Source organism: Hyaena hyaena, unplaced genomic scaffold (genome assembly GCF_003009895.1).
Source record: "Hyaena hyaena isolate Hyena2069 unplaced genomic scaffold, ASM300989v1 scaffold_352, whole genome shotgun sequence".
NCBI lineage: Eukaryota > Metazoa > Chordata > Mammalia > Carnivora > Hyaenidae > Hyaena > Hyaena hyaena.
The window spans coordinates 592,478-608,581 of NW_024080984.1; the positions used below are offsets into that span (position 1 = coordinate 592,478).

Here is a 16,104-nt window from a genome sequence, read left to right on the forward strand (position 1 = left end):
AGTGAGGAGAGCAAGAAACCGAAGCCGACTCTATCACACTGTCAGTGCAGAGCCCAGCAGAGCCCAGCGCAGGGCTCAATCTCACATATTGTGAGATCATGACATGAACTGAAATCAAGAGTTGGATGCTCAACTGACTGAGCCCTCCATGTGCCCCTTTTATTTTTTTTTTTTTTGAGGCATAACTTACATATTAAATGTATAGCTTTTTGAATTTTAAGAGCTATATTTTACATAGTTCCCAAATCCAGTTCCCAAATCCACAGAAGACTCCCTCATCCCCCTCTAAGTCAGTTCCTCCTACAACATAGATAGACCCCTATAACAACCTCTAACATTATAGATTAGATTTGCCGTTTTTTCAACTTTATATAAATGGAATCATACAGTTTGTGCCTTTTTTTTCTTTAATGGGAGGGCATGGCTTCTTTCATGCAGTATTTATGTCTATTTTCTATAGTAATAATTGGTTCTTTTTCATTACTGTGTAATATTCCGTTATGTAAATATACTACAATATATTCTGTTATTAATAACCATTTGAGTTGGCTTCAGATTTTAGCTATTGTGACCAAGCTGCTTTGAACATTTTTGTACCTTCTTTTGATGAATATACACAACTATTTCTTTTGGGTATATCTAGGATTAGAATTGCTTTGTGTTAGAATATCCATACATTCAAATTTAGTACATACTTTGAAATAGTTTACCAAAGTAGTAAACTTTGTACTCTCACCAGGAGCAAATAGACTTACAGTGCTCCACATTCTCATCTATACTTGGGAAGTATTAGCATTTTTAATTCTAGCATTTTGATGGGGATATAGGTTTCTGTATCATTGAGGCAGTGGGGAAGATAGTAGGAAAATAAATTACTACTAAAGTCACCAGTAAGCAAACTTGCTAAAAAGTCATGATCTGAAATTGTTCTGCATTTTTTTAAAGTTTGTTTATTTAAGGAGAGGGTGCACAAGAGCAGGAAGGGGCAGCGGGGGAGTTAGAGAAATAATCCCAGGCAGGCTCTGTGCTGTCAGTGAGGAGCCAGACCCCGGGCTGTATTTCACAAATCAGGAGATCGTGACCTGAGCCAAAATCAAAAGTGGGACAGTTAATTGACTGAGCCACCCAAGCACCCCTGTTCTATGTTATTAGTAATGGTCATTAATGTGTTATAGGCTTCAGGATTTTGTCTATAAATATCACTTTTAAAAAATAAAGGAGTAATTTTAAAGTATTTTGAATCCCCACACATGGTAAAAACGAAACAAAAGCCTAAGAAGTATTTTGACAGAGCTCTTTTGGCTTGTAATAAATATACTTTTATTTTACACATTTTTAGGAAACGAGCTGTATACAGACTAAAGTGTCAAGAGTGGCACTTTGTGCTTTGCTTATTTTGGAATTACCCTTGAAAACTTAGTGTACAACCTGGCAATATTTCCTTCTTAAGGCTTTTGGACATTTTTTTATATTCCTTGCATATTATGCTGATTATCTACTTGTATTTACCCTTAGTTGAAACCCCAAGTATTTGACCAGTTTTGGCATTTTGCTTTATCCCTCTGTAATTCTAAGTAACATGGGAGTCATCAGGGCCAGCTTTTAAATCATTAATCATTTACTGAGTTTGACAGGAAATCTACAACAAAGGTTTATGAGTGTCCTTTTGTAACATTTGAAACTTTCTGTGAGACATATTTTCATGTTAAAGTCTATTCAGATTTATAACTTTGACTTTTGTTTTAATTTACTATTGTGCTTTTAAAATAATGTGTGGGGGCACCTGGGTGGCGCTGTCAGTTAAGCATCTGACTTTGGCTCAGGTCATGATCTCACCTCTCGTGGGTTCACCCCGCATCAGGCTCTGTGCTGACAGCTCAGAGCCTGGAGCCTGCTTTGGATTCTGTGTCTCCCTCTCTCTCTGCCCCTCCCCCACTCACATTCTGTCTCTCTCTCTCAAAAATAAACATTAAGAAATTCAAAATATACACAAGAAATAAAATAATGTGTGAAAGACCCAAAAACGGGTGTTACTCTTAATCTCATAAATGGATTGGGCTAGATTCAGCTGAAACCCAAGACCTCACTAGAGAAATTGAAATTAAAGTCTGTTCTTGTGAGAATAAATGACATTAGTTTTTAATATTTACAATATATACTTTTAGAAAATTTTTGTTCTTTTGTACATATACTTAGATCTTTGAAGTAATTCATGTGAGTTTATTAGTATTAAGAATTATGTATTACAAAATATTTTGAATAAATATTTTAGAATTTTTAAACTGAATTATGTAACTTTGGTTGGCTTTATACTCAAGTCTGAGATTTGGTAAGTTACTTAACATTTCATGTTGCATTTATGAAGTTTTTTTCCTCCTAGTATTGGGTTTCAGTGATCGTTCTCCTTACCAGCACTGGGGGAATGAGGAGAGATTCAAATCCTTCTTCATATTATAGAAGACAATTCAGTAAAACCTCTAGATTAGAAAATTGGGATGGATTTGTTTTTAGCTAATATAAACCCATTGCAGACTAAATGATATCATGGTATATTAGAACTGATTTTTAAATGCTTCAGGCAGTGGTACTACTGATGATTTTTAAGTGCTGCTTTATGAATAATTGTATACGTATTTTTAATACAGGCTTTTATTGGACTTAGAACAAGTAATCATAGGGAAGAGTTAATAATACTTGCCTTCATAAGTAGAAGGAACATTATTAAAATGAGTACTCCTTTTATGCGGACCACACAAGTTTCAGTATTAACATTTCTCTAATTGTATTATAATATTAATTTGTTAATTGCTTTCGGCACAGTGTAATGTTAATGTATTACATACACGATTGTAGGAATCTGTACATGTTTATCCCAGTGCATTTGTGCATTTTAGATTTATCTTTTTAGAATTTGTACAGCATTAGTGCCAACAATCATCTTAAGAGTCAATATTAGTTGAATGTGTACTATGTGGAAAATGCTATGCTAAGTGTTTTCAAATGGATCCTCATGTAATTCTCACAGTAAGCATACTGTTAGATTTTGTGAAGTCTGTCCCTGAATCAAGGTTTATTTCCCTAGTCTCTTAAAACCAGTTCTGGAGTTGTTTCCAGTTTGGCAAGAGGTGTGAAAAGTGTGTGGAGTTGTTTCTATCAGTTAGGATTCTTCATTAGAAAAGAGTTCGCTAGAATAAGAGCTCCGTGAGGCCTGAATTTATGCAAAGTGCTCTGGGCGCACAGAAAAGAGGTATTTAGCTTGACCTTGAAAGGGTCAGGGTCAGGAAAAGACTTCATTGCCTTGTAAGCCTTAACCTATTCTAGAGAGTTATTAAACTACATATGATCCCGTAGAAATCTTTTAAACTATAATAGTTTAACACTGTGTGTTTGGATAGGCTTTTTGTGCCAGTGTTCATAAAATATAATTTATATTTGAAATTGGATGACTTATATGCATTTGCTTTTTAATGCCTGCATGCTATATGGTAATACTGAAATGATGACATTTTTTAAAGGTTTCGACAGAGGAAAGGAAGACATTTCTCAAAATAAAGATGAATCTTCACTTTCTATGTCAAAGAGCAAGGTAAGCATGTGTTGTCCCCAAATACATGATTATAGCATTTTTCTAATATTTAACATGAGGAACTAACACTTAAAGTCCTATCAGATTTTTATGATATGTTTTTATGTTGGTTTATCTAAATCATGTAGTGTGTACGAAAACGGAAAATATCCACTGGGGTTGATGTGGCTGCTGTTGGTTACTTGGAAATACAGTCTGTTAGTAACCTGTGTGTTCTCTCCCGAGTTACATTGTTTCTGATATGTCTGCTATTATAGTACCAGACTGAAGTCTGAGGGTTCCATTCAGAGAAATTCTCAGTATTTGTGTGGTGCTTTTGTTTTGCTTTGTTTTAATTCTTAAGTGTTTTGAGTTTATTTGAATGACAAAATGCATATATTTTACCAGTTAAAGGCAAAGATCTCTTGTAGTAATAGCCTGCAATTGAAAGATCTCAGATAGAATAAGATAAAGTTTTCTAAATTAGTAATTCTCAAACTGGGATACTTGTACATAGTCTTTCTGTTGAGAATTTTTTCTTTAAAGAGCAAATATTCAAATTTGAGAAACATTATGTAATATATTAGTTTTCCTTTGGGTTCCTAATTCACTAGAGTTGCTATAATTTGTTAAGGAATTTGACTTCTGACTGTTATTTCTGGTCAGGTTTAACAGAAGTAGCTTTTGTTTGTGGAATCAAACTTCAGTGACTGTAAGAAAATCTATTTCTTAAACTAGTAAATGCTCTATTCTTAGCACTGGATTTTGGTTTTAAAACCCATTATTTTCTTCCACAGCTACTGGTCTGCAGCTGTTCTAATGTAGCAGTTGTGGCATACCTCTGTGGGAAAGAAGCTGTTACATGATTAAACACCTCTTAGCAAAATTGAAGTGGGCATATGTGTGACAAACAGAAGATGAAAAACACCCTATAGTTTTGTTTCCATTCATGGGAATGGTTGGGAGGAATCCATGATATATTTTTATATATAATTTTACATCAGTTTTATCCACACTTTCAAGTATTCATTACATAAATATCATATGTGTTAAAGTACTCAGGATGAAAGTTTAATAATACCTCATATGTATATATATGTGTGTGTGTGTATATATATATATATATATACATACACACTTAACATACGAATAAGAAATTCCTTGGTCATTTTATATGAGATGTGTTATTAAAGAAAATTAAAGAGGAAATAATTTGTCTTCAATGGCTAGAAATAGAGTGACATTTATAGAACTGTAAAGACCTATTTTCAAGCAGTTAATACCAGAATTGGTGCATACGTAGTAGAGCAGTATTCTTACTCAGAAGTCTAAATACTTAAACCCAGATTTACATATCACAGCCACCTATATGTAGTCTCTAAACCGGGAGGTGGGCAACAGGGAGAGGAGGGAGCCTAAAAAGAAAGTTTACATACCTCACTGGAGCAGCGTGCTTCAATGAAAGAAACAAAGAAACATAGGCTTTTGAAATGCACTTTGAGTACAGTAGCACCGATCATATATGACTGTTTAAATTTTTTTTTTTAATTTTTTTTTTTTTTTAAATTTCTAGGAGAGAGACAGCGTGAGCAGGGGAGGGTCAGAGAGAGAGGGAGATACAGACTCTGAAACAGGCTCCAGGCTCTGAGCTGGCAGTCGGCACAGAGCCCGAAGCGGAGCTCGAACCCACGAACCGCGAGATCATGACCTAAGCGAAAGTCGGACACTTAACTGACTAAGCCACCCAGGCGCCCCATGACTGTTTAAATTTAAATTAACTGAAATTAGAAATTAAGTTCCTCAGTTACACTAGCCACACCTCAAAAGCTCAGTAGGCAGTATGGCATTTCTGTCATTCAGAAAGTTCTGCTAGACAGCACTGTTTTAGAATAAAAAATTTGAATTTGATCTTATTCACATCCATTACCTATATAGCTACTAATTACAGTGAAATTAATAGCTATTTTGTATTAAGAGCTTATTCTGTGTCATCTTAACTCTCATAACAATACTAGAAGATGGGTGTTTATTGGCCCCATTTTATAAGTGAACAAACAAACTTAGAGAAATTAAGGAACTCTCAAGGGTCAGAGGGGTAAAGCTATGATTCAGAGTGGCTTTAGTTTTCTTATCTGTGTGCAAAGGAAGTAAGATCCACACCCCAGACTGTGATACTGCAAGGGCCAGACAGAATACCTGACTAATAGTAGCTATTTGAGAATTCATTTTCTTTGAATAAGAATTACAGTGAGAGGTGCCTGGCTGGCTCAGTAGTAGAGTGTGCTACTCTTGGTCTTGTAGTTGTGAGTTCAAGCCCCACGTTGGACGTAGAGCTTACTTGGGAAAAAAATTACAGTGAATGAGTGCGATTCTTAACATGATAACTAGTGTAAATAAAATTATACTCATCCTATTATTATCCAAGCTGAAACCTATTGATTCTGTCTTTAGATTTAATACTTGTTAATTCTGTTAGCTGAAGAGATTCATAGGCACTAGTTTGTCCTTAAGTATTTTAACACATAACCCACTCTCTTGTTTTCCACAACAATCTTGAAATTTATGCATTTGTCATTAAACCACATTCACATGGAATTCTGAACATTTTAGCCTTAAAGGAACTTCAGGAAATAAAGTTTTGTTATTCTTTCTTTAATCACTGTGCATAACTGAACCCATCATAATTTTACTTTATACTTTTCTGAACTTGACGCAAAAAGTATTAATATTGCCATTTTGGTCATAAGGTTTGGGATTGTTTCTTAAAATACATTATTTTTTTATTAATTTTTTAAATTTACATGCAAGATAGTATATAGTGCAACAATGATTTCAAGAGTAGATTCCTTAATTCCCCTTACCCATTTACCCCATCCCGCCTCCCAGAACCCTTCTAGTAACCCTCTGTTTGTTCTCCATATTTAAGAATCTCTTATTTTTGTCCCTCTCCCTGTTTTTATATTATTTTTGCTTCCCTTCCCTTATGTTAATCTGTTTTGTATCTTAAAGTTCTCATATGAGTGAAATCATGTATTTGTCTTTCTCTGATTAATTTCGCTTAGCATGATACCCTCTAGTTCCATCCACGTAGTTGCAGATAGCAAGGTTTCATTCTTTTTGATTGCCAAGTAATACAACATTATTTTTTATGTTTGTTTTAAATTTATTTTTGAGAAAGAAAGCGAGACAGAATGAGCAGAGGAGGGACAGAGGAGACACAGAATCCAAAGACAGTCTCCAGGCTCTGAGCTAGCTGTCAGCACAGAGCCTGATGTGGGGCTCGAACCCACAAACTGTGAGATCATGACCTGAGCTGAAGTCAGACGCGTAACTGAGCCACCCAGGCACCCCCCGAGTAATACAACATGGTATACATATACCACATCTTCTTTATCCATTCATCCATCAATGGACGTTGGGGCCCTTTCCATACTTCGGTTGTTGTTGATAGTGCTGCTATAAACATTGGGGTGCATGTGTCCCTTTGAAACAGGACACCTGTATCCTTTGGATAAATACCTAGTAGTGCAGTTGCTGGGTTGTAGAGTAGTTCTGTTTTTATTTTTTTGAGGAATCTCCATACTGTTTTCCAGAGTGGCCGTACCAGTTTGCATTCCCACCAGTAGTGTAAAAGAGATCCTCTTTCTCCACATCCTCACCAGCATCTGTTGTTGCCTGAGTTGTTGATTTTAGCCATTCTGACAGCTATTAGGTGGTATCTCATTGTGGTTTTGATTTGTGTTTCCCTGATGATGAGTGATATTGAGCATCATTTCATGTGTCTGTTGGCCACCTGGATATCTTCTTTGGAGAAGTGTCTGTTCATGTTGTTAGCCCATTTCTTCACCGGATTATTTGTTCTTTGGGTGTTGAGTTTGATAAATTCTTTATAAATTTTGGATACTATCCCTTTATCTGATATGTCATTTGCAAATATGGTCTCCCATTCCATTGGTTGCCTGTTAGTTTTTCTGATTGCTTCCTTTGCTGTGCAGAAGCTTTTTATTTTGATGAGGTCCCAATAGTTCATTTTTGCTTTTGTTTCCCTTGCTCTGGAGATGTGTTGAGTAAGAAGTTGCTGTGGCCAAGGTCAAAGAGGTTCTTGCCTGCTTTCTCTTCCAGGATTTTGATGGCTTCCTGCCTTACATTTAGGTCTTTCATCCATGTTGAGTTTATTTTTTTGTATGGTGTAAGAAAGTGATCTAGGTTCATTTTCCTGCATGTCACTGTCCAGTTTTCCCAACACCACTTGCTGAAGAGACTGTCTTTATTCCATTGAATTATTCTTTCCTGCTTTTTCAAAGATGAGTTGGCCAAATGTTTGTGGGTCCATTTCAAGGGTTCTCTATTCTGTTCCATTGATCTGAGTGTCTGTTCTTTTGCCAGTACCATACTGTCTTTATGATTACAGCTTTGTAATACAGCTTGAAGTCTGGGATTGTGATGCCTCTTTGGTTTTCTTTTTCAAGATTACTTTGGCTATTCGAGGTCTTTTCTGGTTCTATAAAAATTTTAGGACTGTTTGTTCTAGCTCTGTGAAGAAGGCTGGTGTTTTTTTGATAGGGATTGCATTGAATACGTACTTTGCTTTGGGTAGTACTGACATTTTAACAGTATTTGTTCTTCCTATCCAGGAGCATGGAATATTTTTCCTGTGTGTGTGTGTGTGTGTGTGTGTGTCTTCTTCAGTTTCCCTCATCAGGTTTCTATAGCTTTCAGTGTATATAGATTTTCCACCTCTTGATTATGTTTATTCCTAGGTATTTTATGGTTTTGGTGCAATTAATGGTATTGATTCCTTGATTTCTCTTTCTGTTGCTTCAGTGTTGGTGTATAGGAATGCAACTGATTTCTGTGCATTGATTTTATATCCTGCCACTTTGCTGAATTCCTGGATCCATTCTAGCAGTTTTTTGGTAGAATCTTTTGGGTTTTCTATATAGAGTATCATGTCGTCTGCAAAGAGTGAAAGTTTGGCCTCCTTCTGGCCCATATGGATGGCTTTTATTTCTTTTTGTTCTGATTGGTGTGGCTAAGACTTCTAATACTGTGTTGAATAACAGTGGTGGGAGTGGACATCTCTGTCTTGGTCCTGACCTTAAAGGGAAAGCTCTCAGTCCTTCCCCATTGAGGATGAGATTAGCATTGGGTCTTTCATATATGGCTTTTATGATCTTGAGGTATGATCCTTCTATCCCTGTTTTCTTAAGGGTTTTTATCAAGAAAGGATGCTGTATTTTGTCAGATGCTTTCTATGCATCTATTGAGAGGATCCTGTGGTTCTTGTCCTTTCTTTTATTGATGTGATAAATCATATTGATTGTTTTGCGGATATTGAACCAGCCCTGCAACCCAAGTATAAATCTCACTTGGTCATGGGACTACCATGGTGGTAATTTTTTTGATATATATATGTGTATATATATCTCAAAATTATATATATATGTATGATATATATATATCTCAAAATTATATATATATGTATTATATGTATATAATTTTTTTGATATTGTTGGATCCAGTTGGCTAATATTTTGTTGAGGATTTTTGCATCAATGTTCATCAAGGAGATTGGTCTGTAGTTCTCTTTTTTAATGGAGTCTTTGTCTGGTTTTGGAATGAAGGTAATGCTGGCCTCATAGAGTTAAAATACATGATTAGGATCAGTAAGCACAATGGAATAACTTTTTTTTGAATACACTCTTTTTTATCCTAGTTTTATTTTTATTTTTTTATTACCCCCCACTTAAAAACAGTTTCTATTTCTTGTGCATCCTATAAATGAGTGAATTGCAAAAGTCAGTTAATGAAGTCATCCCATCATCCTGTTAGCATTTTTATTTTAATGTTTATTTTTAAGAGCGAGACAGAGAGAGAGAGAGAGAGAGACAAAGAGACAGAACGCAAGCAGGGGAGGGACAAAGAGAGAGGGAGACACAGAATCTGAAACAGACTATAGGCCCCCGAGCTGTCAATATAGAGTGCAATGTGGGTCTCAAACTCATTCATGAACACGACCTGAGCTGAAGTTGGATGCTTCACTGATTGAGCCACCCAGCTGCCTCCCCCTCTTAGCATTTTTAAAGGAATTCTTACTTTAAAAAGTCTTTTTTAGTTTGTTTATTTTAAGAGGGGGGAGGGGGAGGGGCAGAGAGAGGGGAAGGAAGAGAAAAAGAATCCCAAGCAGGCTCTGCACCCTCAGCATGAAACCCAATGTGGGACTTAAACTCAAGAACCCTTAGATCATAACCTGACCTGAATGAAGTCAGATGCTTAACCAACAGAGCCACCCAGGTACCCCTAAAAAGAATTTGAGTTATCCATCTCCACAAAAGGAATTACCCTCAAGGGTACTGTGTCTAGTGGGATAAAAGGAATCCTGTTACAAGGAAAGTAGTTTTTTGAGTCCGGATCTATTTATTCTCTAGCTATACATCTGCCTATCTATAAGTATGCAAAATAATCTATCACTTGCTGTAAAAAATATATTTACTTGGACATTTAAAAGACCCTTTCCAAATCATAATATCTGATAATGGTCATAATAACATTATTATTATTCCTTATATCTGTAGGATTTTATAGTTTTCAAAGCAAGTTGAAAGTATTCTCATACATTAATGTTCCATTTATTTAAAGGTCAAGATATTTGACAGCACTTGCAGTCTAGAAGATAGTCACAAACCTGAAACACAGTATATACCAACTACTATGTTATACACGTCATACACACTACCTCATTTAATCATCAGAGCAACCTACAAGTTAGTAAGTAGGAGTATCCTCATTTTACAAATGCAGAAGCTAAGACTGAAAGAGATTGAATAACCTGTCAAAGTCACACAGCTCATTGGGGACAGTATTTCAGGGGGAAAATAAAAAGTGAAAAATACAACATGCTGAGCATTGTAAGACCATTTAATGAAGAAATAAACAGTACTAGACCTTAAACCCTATGGCCATCATTAAGGTAGTGGTCAGTAAGGTTATAAAGGCAGATAAACTTAGTATAGTAAATTATTTCCAACAAAAATAGTTTGGGTTTAGGTATATAAAAAAATAACCTGTAGATTCAGAAAACTTAGGTGTAGTGTATAAAAAGATTTCTAGAACTTGGTCAGTGGATTATTATTTTTTTCCTAGAACTGGGTGGCAAAGATTCCTTAAAATATGTGCTCTCTTAAGTTTACCAAGGTTATATGACACCCTTCTGGCCTCTTGGTCCCTTATATACTAGAATCTTTTAGGAATCACCAAGCCAGATCTTACGTCCAGGAAACACACTCCCTGTTGTTCATGAAGATAAATCTTAAATCTGAGTCAGGCTAAGATTCTGTGTGAATAGTTTTAAAAGATGAGAAATCATTAAAAGGTGGCTAAGAGCATGAGACTGGGAATTAGGTAGACCAGGGAACAAATCCCAGCTCACGTACTTTCTGGCTCTGTGCCTTTGGGAAGTTATTTTTAATTGGTTAGTCTTTATTGGCAAAGGGGAGATACTACTACTATCTCTTAGGGTTGCTGTGAGGATAAAGGATTTAGAATAGTATTTGATAAAGAATAAGTAGCCACTAATTTTCATTAGCATTTATTCTTCATTTACTCGTATGTCAGAAGTACATTATAATACACATTTTCTTATTAAGCTGTGGGAAATAGAAATCGTCCTATTCTTATCACAGTACCTTTGCCATCCTTGGGTTCTCAGAGCCAAGAAAAAGACAGAGACATGTTCGGCTTGAGGAATTTTGAACATTATTTTGATATCATAATCTATGCCATTCTCTTGAGAGTAAATTGTATGGTGTTCAAGTCTCGTCCTCAAAGGAGTGACTTCAACAAAAATTTAATTGGGTTAATCCCCACCTTCAGTAGTTTGTAGTTCTCTTCTGTCTCATTCAGCCAGTTATTATTATCATCACTGTAATAATCCATATTTTATACCTAGTAGCAGAGGCATTTTCAGGAGAGGTAAAAGAAATGAGTTGCAAATGCTAGTTTAATCTTTATTTTATTCATCAGGTATTTAGTGAGCCCTTTCTTTCCCAGGTGATACTTGGGTATCATTGGTGAAAAAATATGGTCCCTGCTTTCATGGTTCTTAAAATTGAGTGAGAGAGTTTATACCCAAAGTTTTTTTTATCCGTGACCACACCTAGTGATATGCACATTGGCAGTTCAACATTTGAAAGCCACCCTTTGGATCCCCAGTACTTTCTTGGCACTAGGAGTCATGCTTAGAACTATAAGTACCTATGTTTAACAATAGATAAAACAATAGATAAAAATGAAAATCATAGAACACAGGACACTAAACCTGTTTTATTGTATTGTTCCAAGATTTATAGAAGCAGTTTTCATATTTATGCTATTTTGTTCTGGTTAAAGAATGTAGTCTCCTTAACAGAGGGCTGGATTAGGAGACCTAGATTCTGATCCCTGTATGTTTATTGTTAGTTTAGAAGATCAATGTCACTGAGCCTCCCTTTCATGATTTGTAAAATGGCGATAAAACCACTTGTTAAGTCTGTTTTTCAAGGTTCTTGTGAAGATCAAATGAAAATAAATATAAACAAAGTCTGGAAACAAGTTTAAGACAGTAATTAAGGGGCACTGGGTAGGTAGGAAGAAATAGATGCTAGAAATATTGGTTTTTATTTTATTTTATTTTTAAACTTTTTCATTTTTTAATATTTATTTATTTTGAGAGAGAGACAGAGAGTGAGCAGGAGAGGGACAGAGAGGGAGACACAGAATCTGAAGCAGGCTCCAAACTCTGAGCTGTCAGCCCAGAGTCCGACGTGGGCCTTAAACCCACGAATTGTGAGATCATGACGTGAGATAAAGTCAGACGCTGAACCGACTGAACCACCCAGGTGGCCCAAGGAATATTGGTTTTTAAACACTGAAATAGTGTTTTAATACTAATTTCTGAAGATCTATATATTTCTTTTTATTGGAGAAGTAGCAATAAGGCAGTACCTGCAGTAACTTGCTACAATACACATGGTTTGGTTTTTTTATTTGGAATATTTTAAGTAAAAAAATACATTACCTTGGATACTTTTAAGAATAAATAATTGCATATGTTTCCTAGAAATATTCTGGAAAGTAGAATGCAAAAATTTACACATGATCTTATTTAATCTTACATTGGAGATTAATTTATTGATTAGTTTTTAAGTTTATTTTTTTGGGTAATTTCTACATCCAGCATGGGGCCCAGACTCAAGAACCCAGGATCAAAAGTTGCATCCTTTTCTGACTGAGCCAGCCTGGTGCTCCTGATTAGTGTTTATTTTTGTTCTTTTGTGGGTTTAACATGGATTCGTTTTTAAACCCAAATTCTTTCTAGGGAAAATTGACATTTGAAAATTTGTATTTGGCTTTATATACTGTATATAATTTGTATATGATGTATCACAGTGCTAAATGGGAAGAATGTCACAAACATGGCTTTAACATTAATTTTTATATGCTGTATGTAAAGAATAAGTGAAGGTTTTAATTATTATTTCTCTTTTGTTCATTTCTATGTGATTTCAGTCTGAATCTAAACTTTATAATGGCTCGGAGAAGGATAGTACAGCTTCAAGCAAGCTCACAAAAAAAGAATCTCTCAAGGTTAGTTTCCATAGCTATTTCATAAATAACATTATGCTTTGCATGTGTTTTTGCAAGTAGGCCAACCGGACAGATATGTATATCCTAAAGAAAGAAAAACAATATCAGACAGGCACACATAAAACATGTTAACTTTTGTATGACACACTGGAGTTAACTGATGACCGTCCAGCATGGCTTCAGGCCTCACTTTGCCATTCTGGAGCTGAGGACCGGTGTCACTACACAGTTGTATCTGAGTTAGGCACATCACTGTGTTGTAGAACATGTGATGGGAAGCTGTGCTGCTTTTTGACTTTCAGGTTTACTAATAACTGCTAGATCATGGGCTGAATTTGGCTTGCAGATAGATATTTTGTTTGACCCACACAATGGTTTAAAAATTTGAGGTAACAATTATAAGTTCAGTTTTCCAGAACCTCTGTAAGAAAATACTCACTTTGGACTTATCTTCCAGAATGACCACAGATCCTGGGCCTTAAGAAACACATGTTTTCCAGTCCACTCTGATCCCTGCATGGCCTACTTTACTCCCTTTTTTTTCTTGTATCTAGTCCTGTATGCATTTATATTTGCCATCCCATATTAAATCTGTTAATTCAGATATGCATATTAATAAGGACCAAAAGGTTGAAGTATTTTGGCTGCATAATTGTTGACATTTCTTTACCATTAAGTGCAAATAGGAAGGTTTTATAGCTAAGAGAAATGCGTCACTAGTAGTTTTACACTACTTTTCTCCCATCCATGTAATAACCACAGAGGAATAATGAGACTGTATTAATCCATTGCTGCCTTTCTAGGTTATCTCAGAGGTGACTTCTGAGAGTAAACTTTAATATTTTGATTTAATCAATGTCATTTTTTTGTTTCTTGATTGTTTTTCATATCTTAGTACAGAGAGAGCAAAATTGCCAGCTACAAACAGTTGTAGCATTGTTTGTAAAACTGGTAACAGAGTGGATTTCCATCAGTGAGGGAACTTATTAAGAAAAATTATAGAAGCAGTATAGCATGGTGGTTAGGAGCATGTCTTTTAGAGCCAGTCTGCCTTTGTTTGAATTGTGCCTCCATGACTTACTAGCTGTGTTATCCTGGGCACGTTACTCTCTGCACCTCAGTTTTCTCATCTGTAAAATAAAAATAATTGGCCTACTTCCTGAGGTAAAATAAAAATAATTGGCCTACTTCCTGAGGTAATTGCAAAGATTAAATGAGGTAGTATGTGTAAAGTGCTTAGCACAATAATTGGTACACAGAATGTGCCCAGTAAGTATCAGTTCTTACTATTTTATTCCTACTAGGAAGCTTATGTAGCAATTAAAGGAAGGAGATAGGCATGCAAATGCTCCAAAAAATATTGAATAGAAGAACTTTTTTTAAAAATGTGTTTAAAAAGACAGAACCACAAAAGCTGTATATTTTTTAGATTGTATACATAGAAAAAGCCTGAAAGCATAGTGTTTTCTGGAAGTGTTAACAGTGGTCAATTCTGAGGATTGGAATAGGATAAGGTATAATAAAGACAGCTTTAGCTTTATTTGTAGTTTGAAGTTCTTACCATGAGATTGGATTCATATAGTATTGTGTGACTAAAAAACAGTAAAATTCTTCATAAATAGAGAGAACTAGTGATCCGATTTTGAACTCCAAAAATTCTTACCAACTCTTTTAAAAAAAGTTATTTTATCCTAAGATGCTAGAATTCTAAAAGAGGTTTAGAATTTTATACTCTACATTCTCTAGACCTAAAAATTTTGGAAAGAAATTGCCCCTTTCTAATGAGTTTTTAACTTTTCTATTATTTCTGTAAAATAGGTGCAAAAGAAAAATTACCGAGAAGAAAAGAAAAGAGCCACAAAGGAGTTACTCAGTACAATCACAGATCCTTCTGTTATTGTTATGGCTGATTGGTTGAAGGTCAGTTTGTACTGAAACTTGAATTCAAATGGCTGGTTGTTTACCTACAGGAATAGGAAAGCCCAAAGTGCACTGAAGGCCTACAAAAAAAAACAACTCCTGGGATGATTGTTTTTCACTGGCAGACTATTAATTGTATCCCAGAGGTTCTCTATTCTAGTTGTAATGGGGAGAAGGAAACTTAAAGTTGTCTTGACACTAACACTGAAAATGGATAGCAGTTTTTTTAAAAGGCTTTTTGATTTGTGTGACATATAGTCTAATTTTGCTATTTAAATTATCAATATTATAGGTGTAGTATATGCATTATTGGGAAGATATGAAACAAAGTTAATATAAAAATTATCATTTGGAAAGGATTAATTTTCAGAAAAACATGCATATTGCTGTTTCCATGCCTTATTTGGGCCTCTGGTTATTTCCACTTTTATTTCTTTTTTCTTTTTTTTTTTTTAAATCATCCCAGTCTGTTCTCTTTCCCATTTTTATTTGGTAGGAGTCTTTCAGACTAAATGCTAAGTTTAAGAATGATCTTGTAAGACTCTGTCTCCCAGGAAATTTTAGTACCTGGCATTAATCTAAAAATCACTCCAGCCCTGGAACCTTTCCACTCTCCCAAAAAGTGGGTCCAATCTCCAATGTATAATCCTTATGAAATCTTTTGTCAAAGTTCTCTTACTAAAATGGGAGCCTAATGATAATTTCCTTATTAGCTCAGGTAGTACTGAGATCCTCTTCAGTGTTGTGCTAAAGACACATCCTGACTTATATTTGCTGCTACTTAGAAATCTTTATGCTGTATATCTCACGTGGGTTTTTCAGAGCTAAGCCTCCTCTTGTCTTCTTTCTAACCTAGGTTTGCTGCAGCTAAGCCCCTAAAAGTCCCTAACACATCCCCGGGCTGACTTTCTAAATCATAACCTTCATTCTGATAATTTTCCATGCATGTTCTACTGTCATATGTCCCAGATCTAGAATGTTATCTCAGGGTAACT

At 35.3% G+C, this 16,104-nt stretch overlaps 1 protein-coding gene and 1 non-coding gene across 6 annotated transcripts in view; both read left to right on the forward strand.

Annotated features, from left to right (window-relative positions):
* OSBPL8 (oxysterol binding protein like 8) overlaps positions 1 to 16,104 on the forward strand; it is a 160,568-nt gene that overhangs the window by 103,171 nt on the left and 41,293 nt on the right. For all 5 annotated transcript variants that reach the window (XM_039249917.1, XM_039249913.1, XM_039249914.1 and 2 more), the window contains 3 exons: positions 3,516 to 3,586; positions 13,112 to 13,189; positions 15,008 to 15,109. In XM_039249917.1, coding sequence (XP_039105848.1) covers positions 3,516 to 3,586; positions 13,112 to 13,189; positions 15,008 to 15,109 — 251 coding nt within the window. The remainder of the gene's footprint in view (positions 1 to 3,515; positions 3,587 to 13,111; positions 13,190 to 15,007; positions 15,110 to 16,104) is intronic.
* Positions 4,355 to 4,481, forward strand: LOC120243706. Its single transcript, XR_005531380.1, has one exon. It is a non-coding gene; the product is annotated as a small nucleolar RNA SNORA41 (small nucleolar RNA).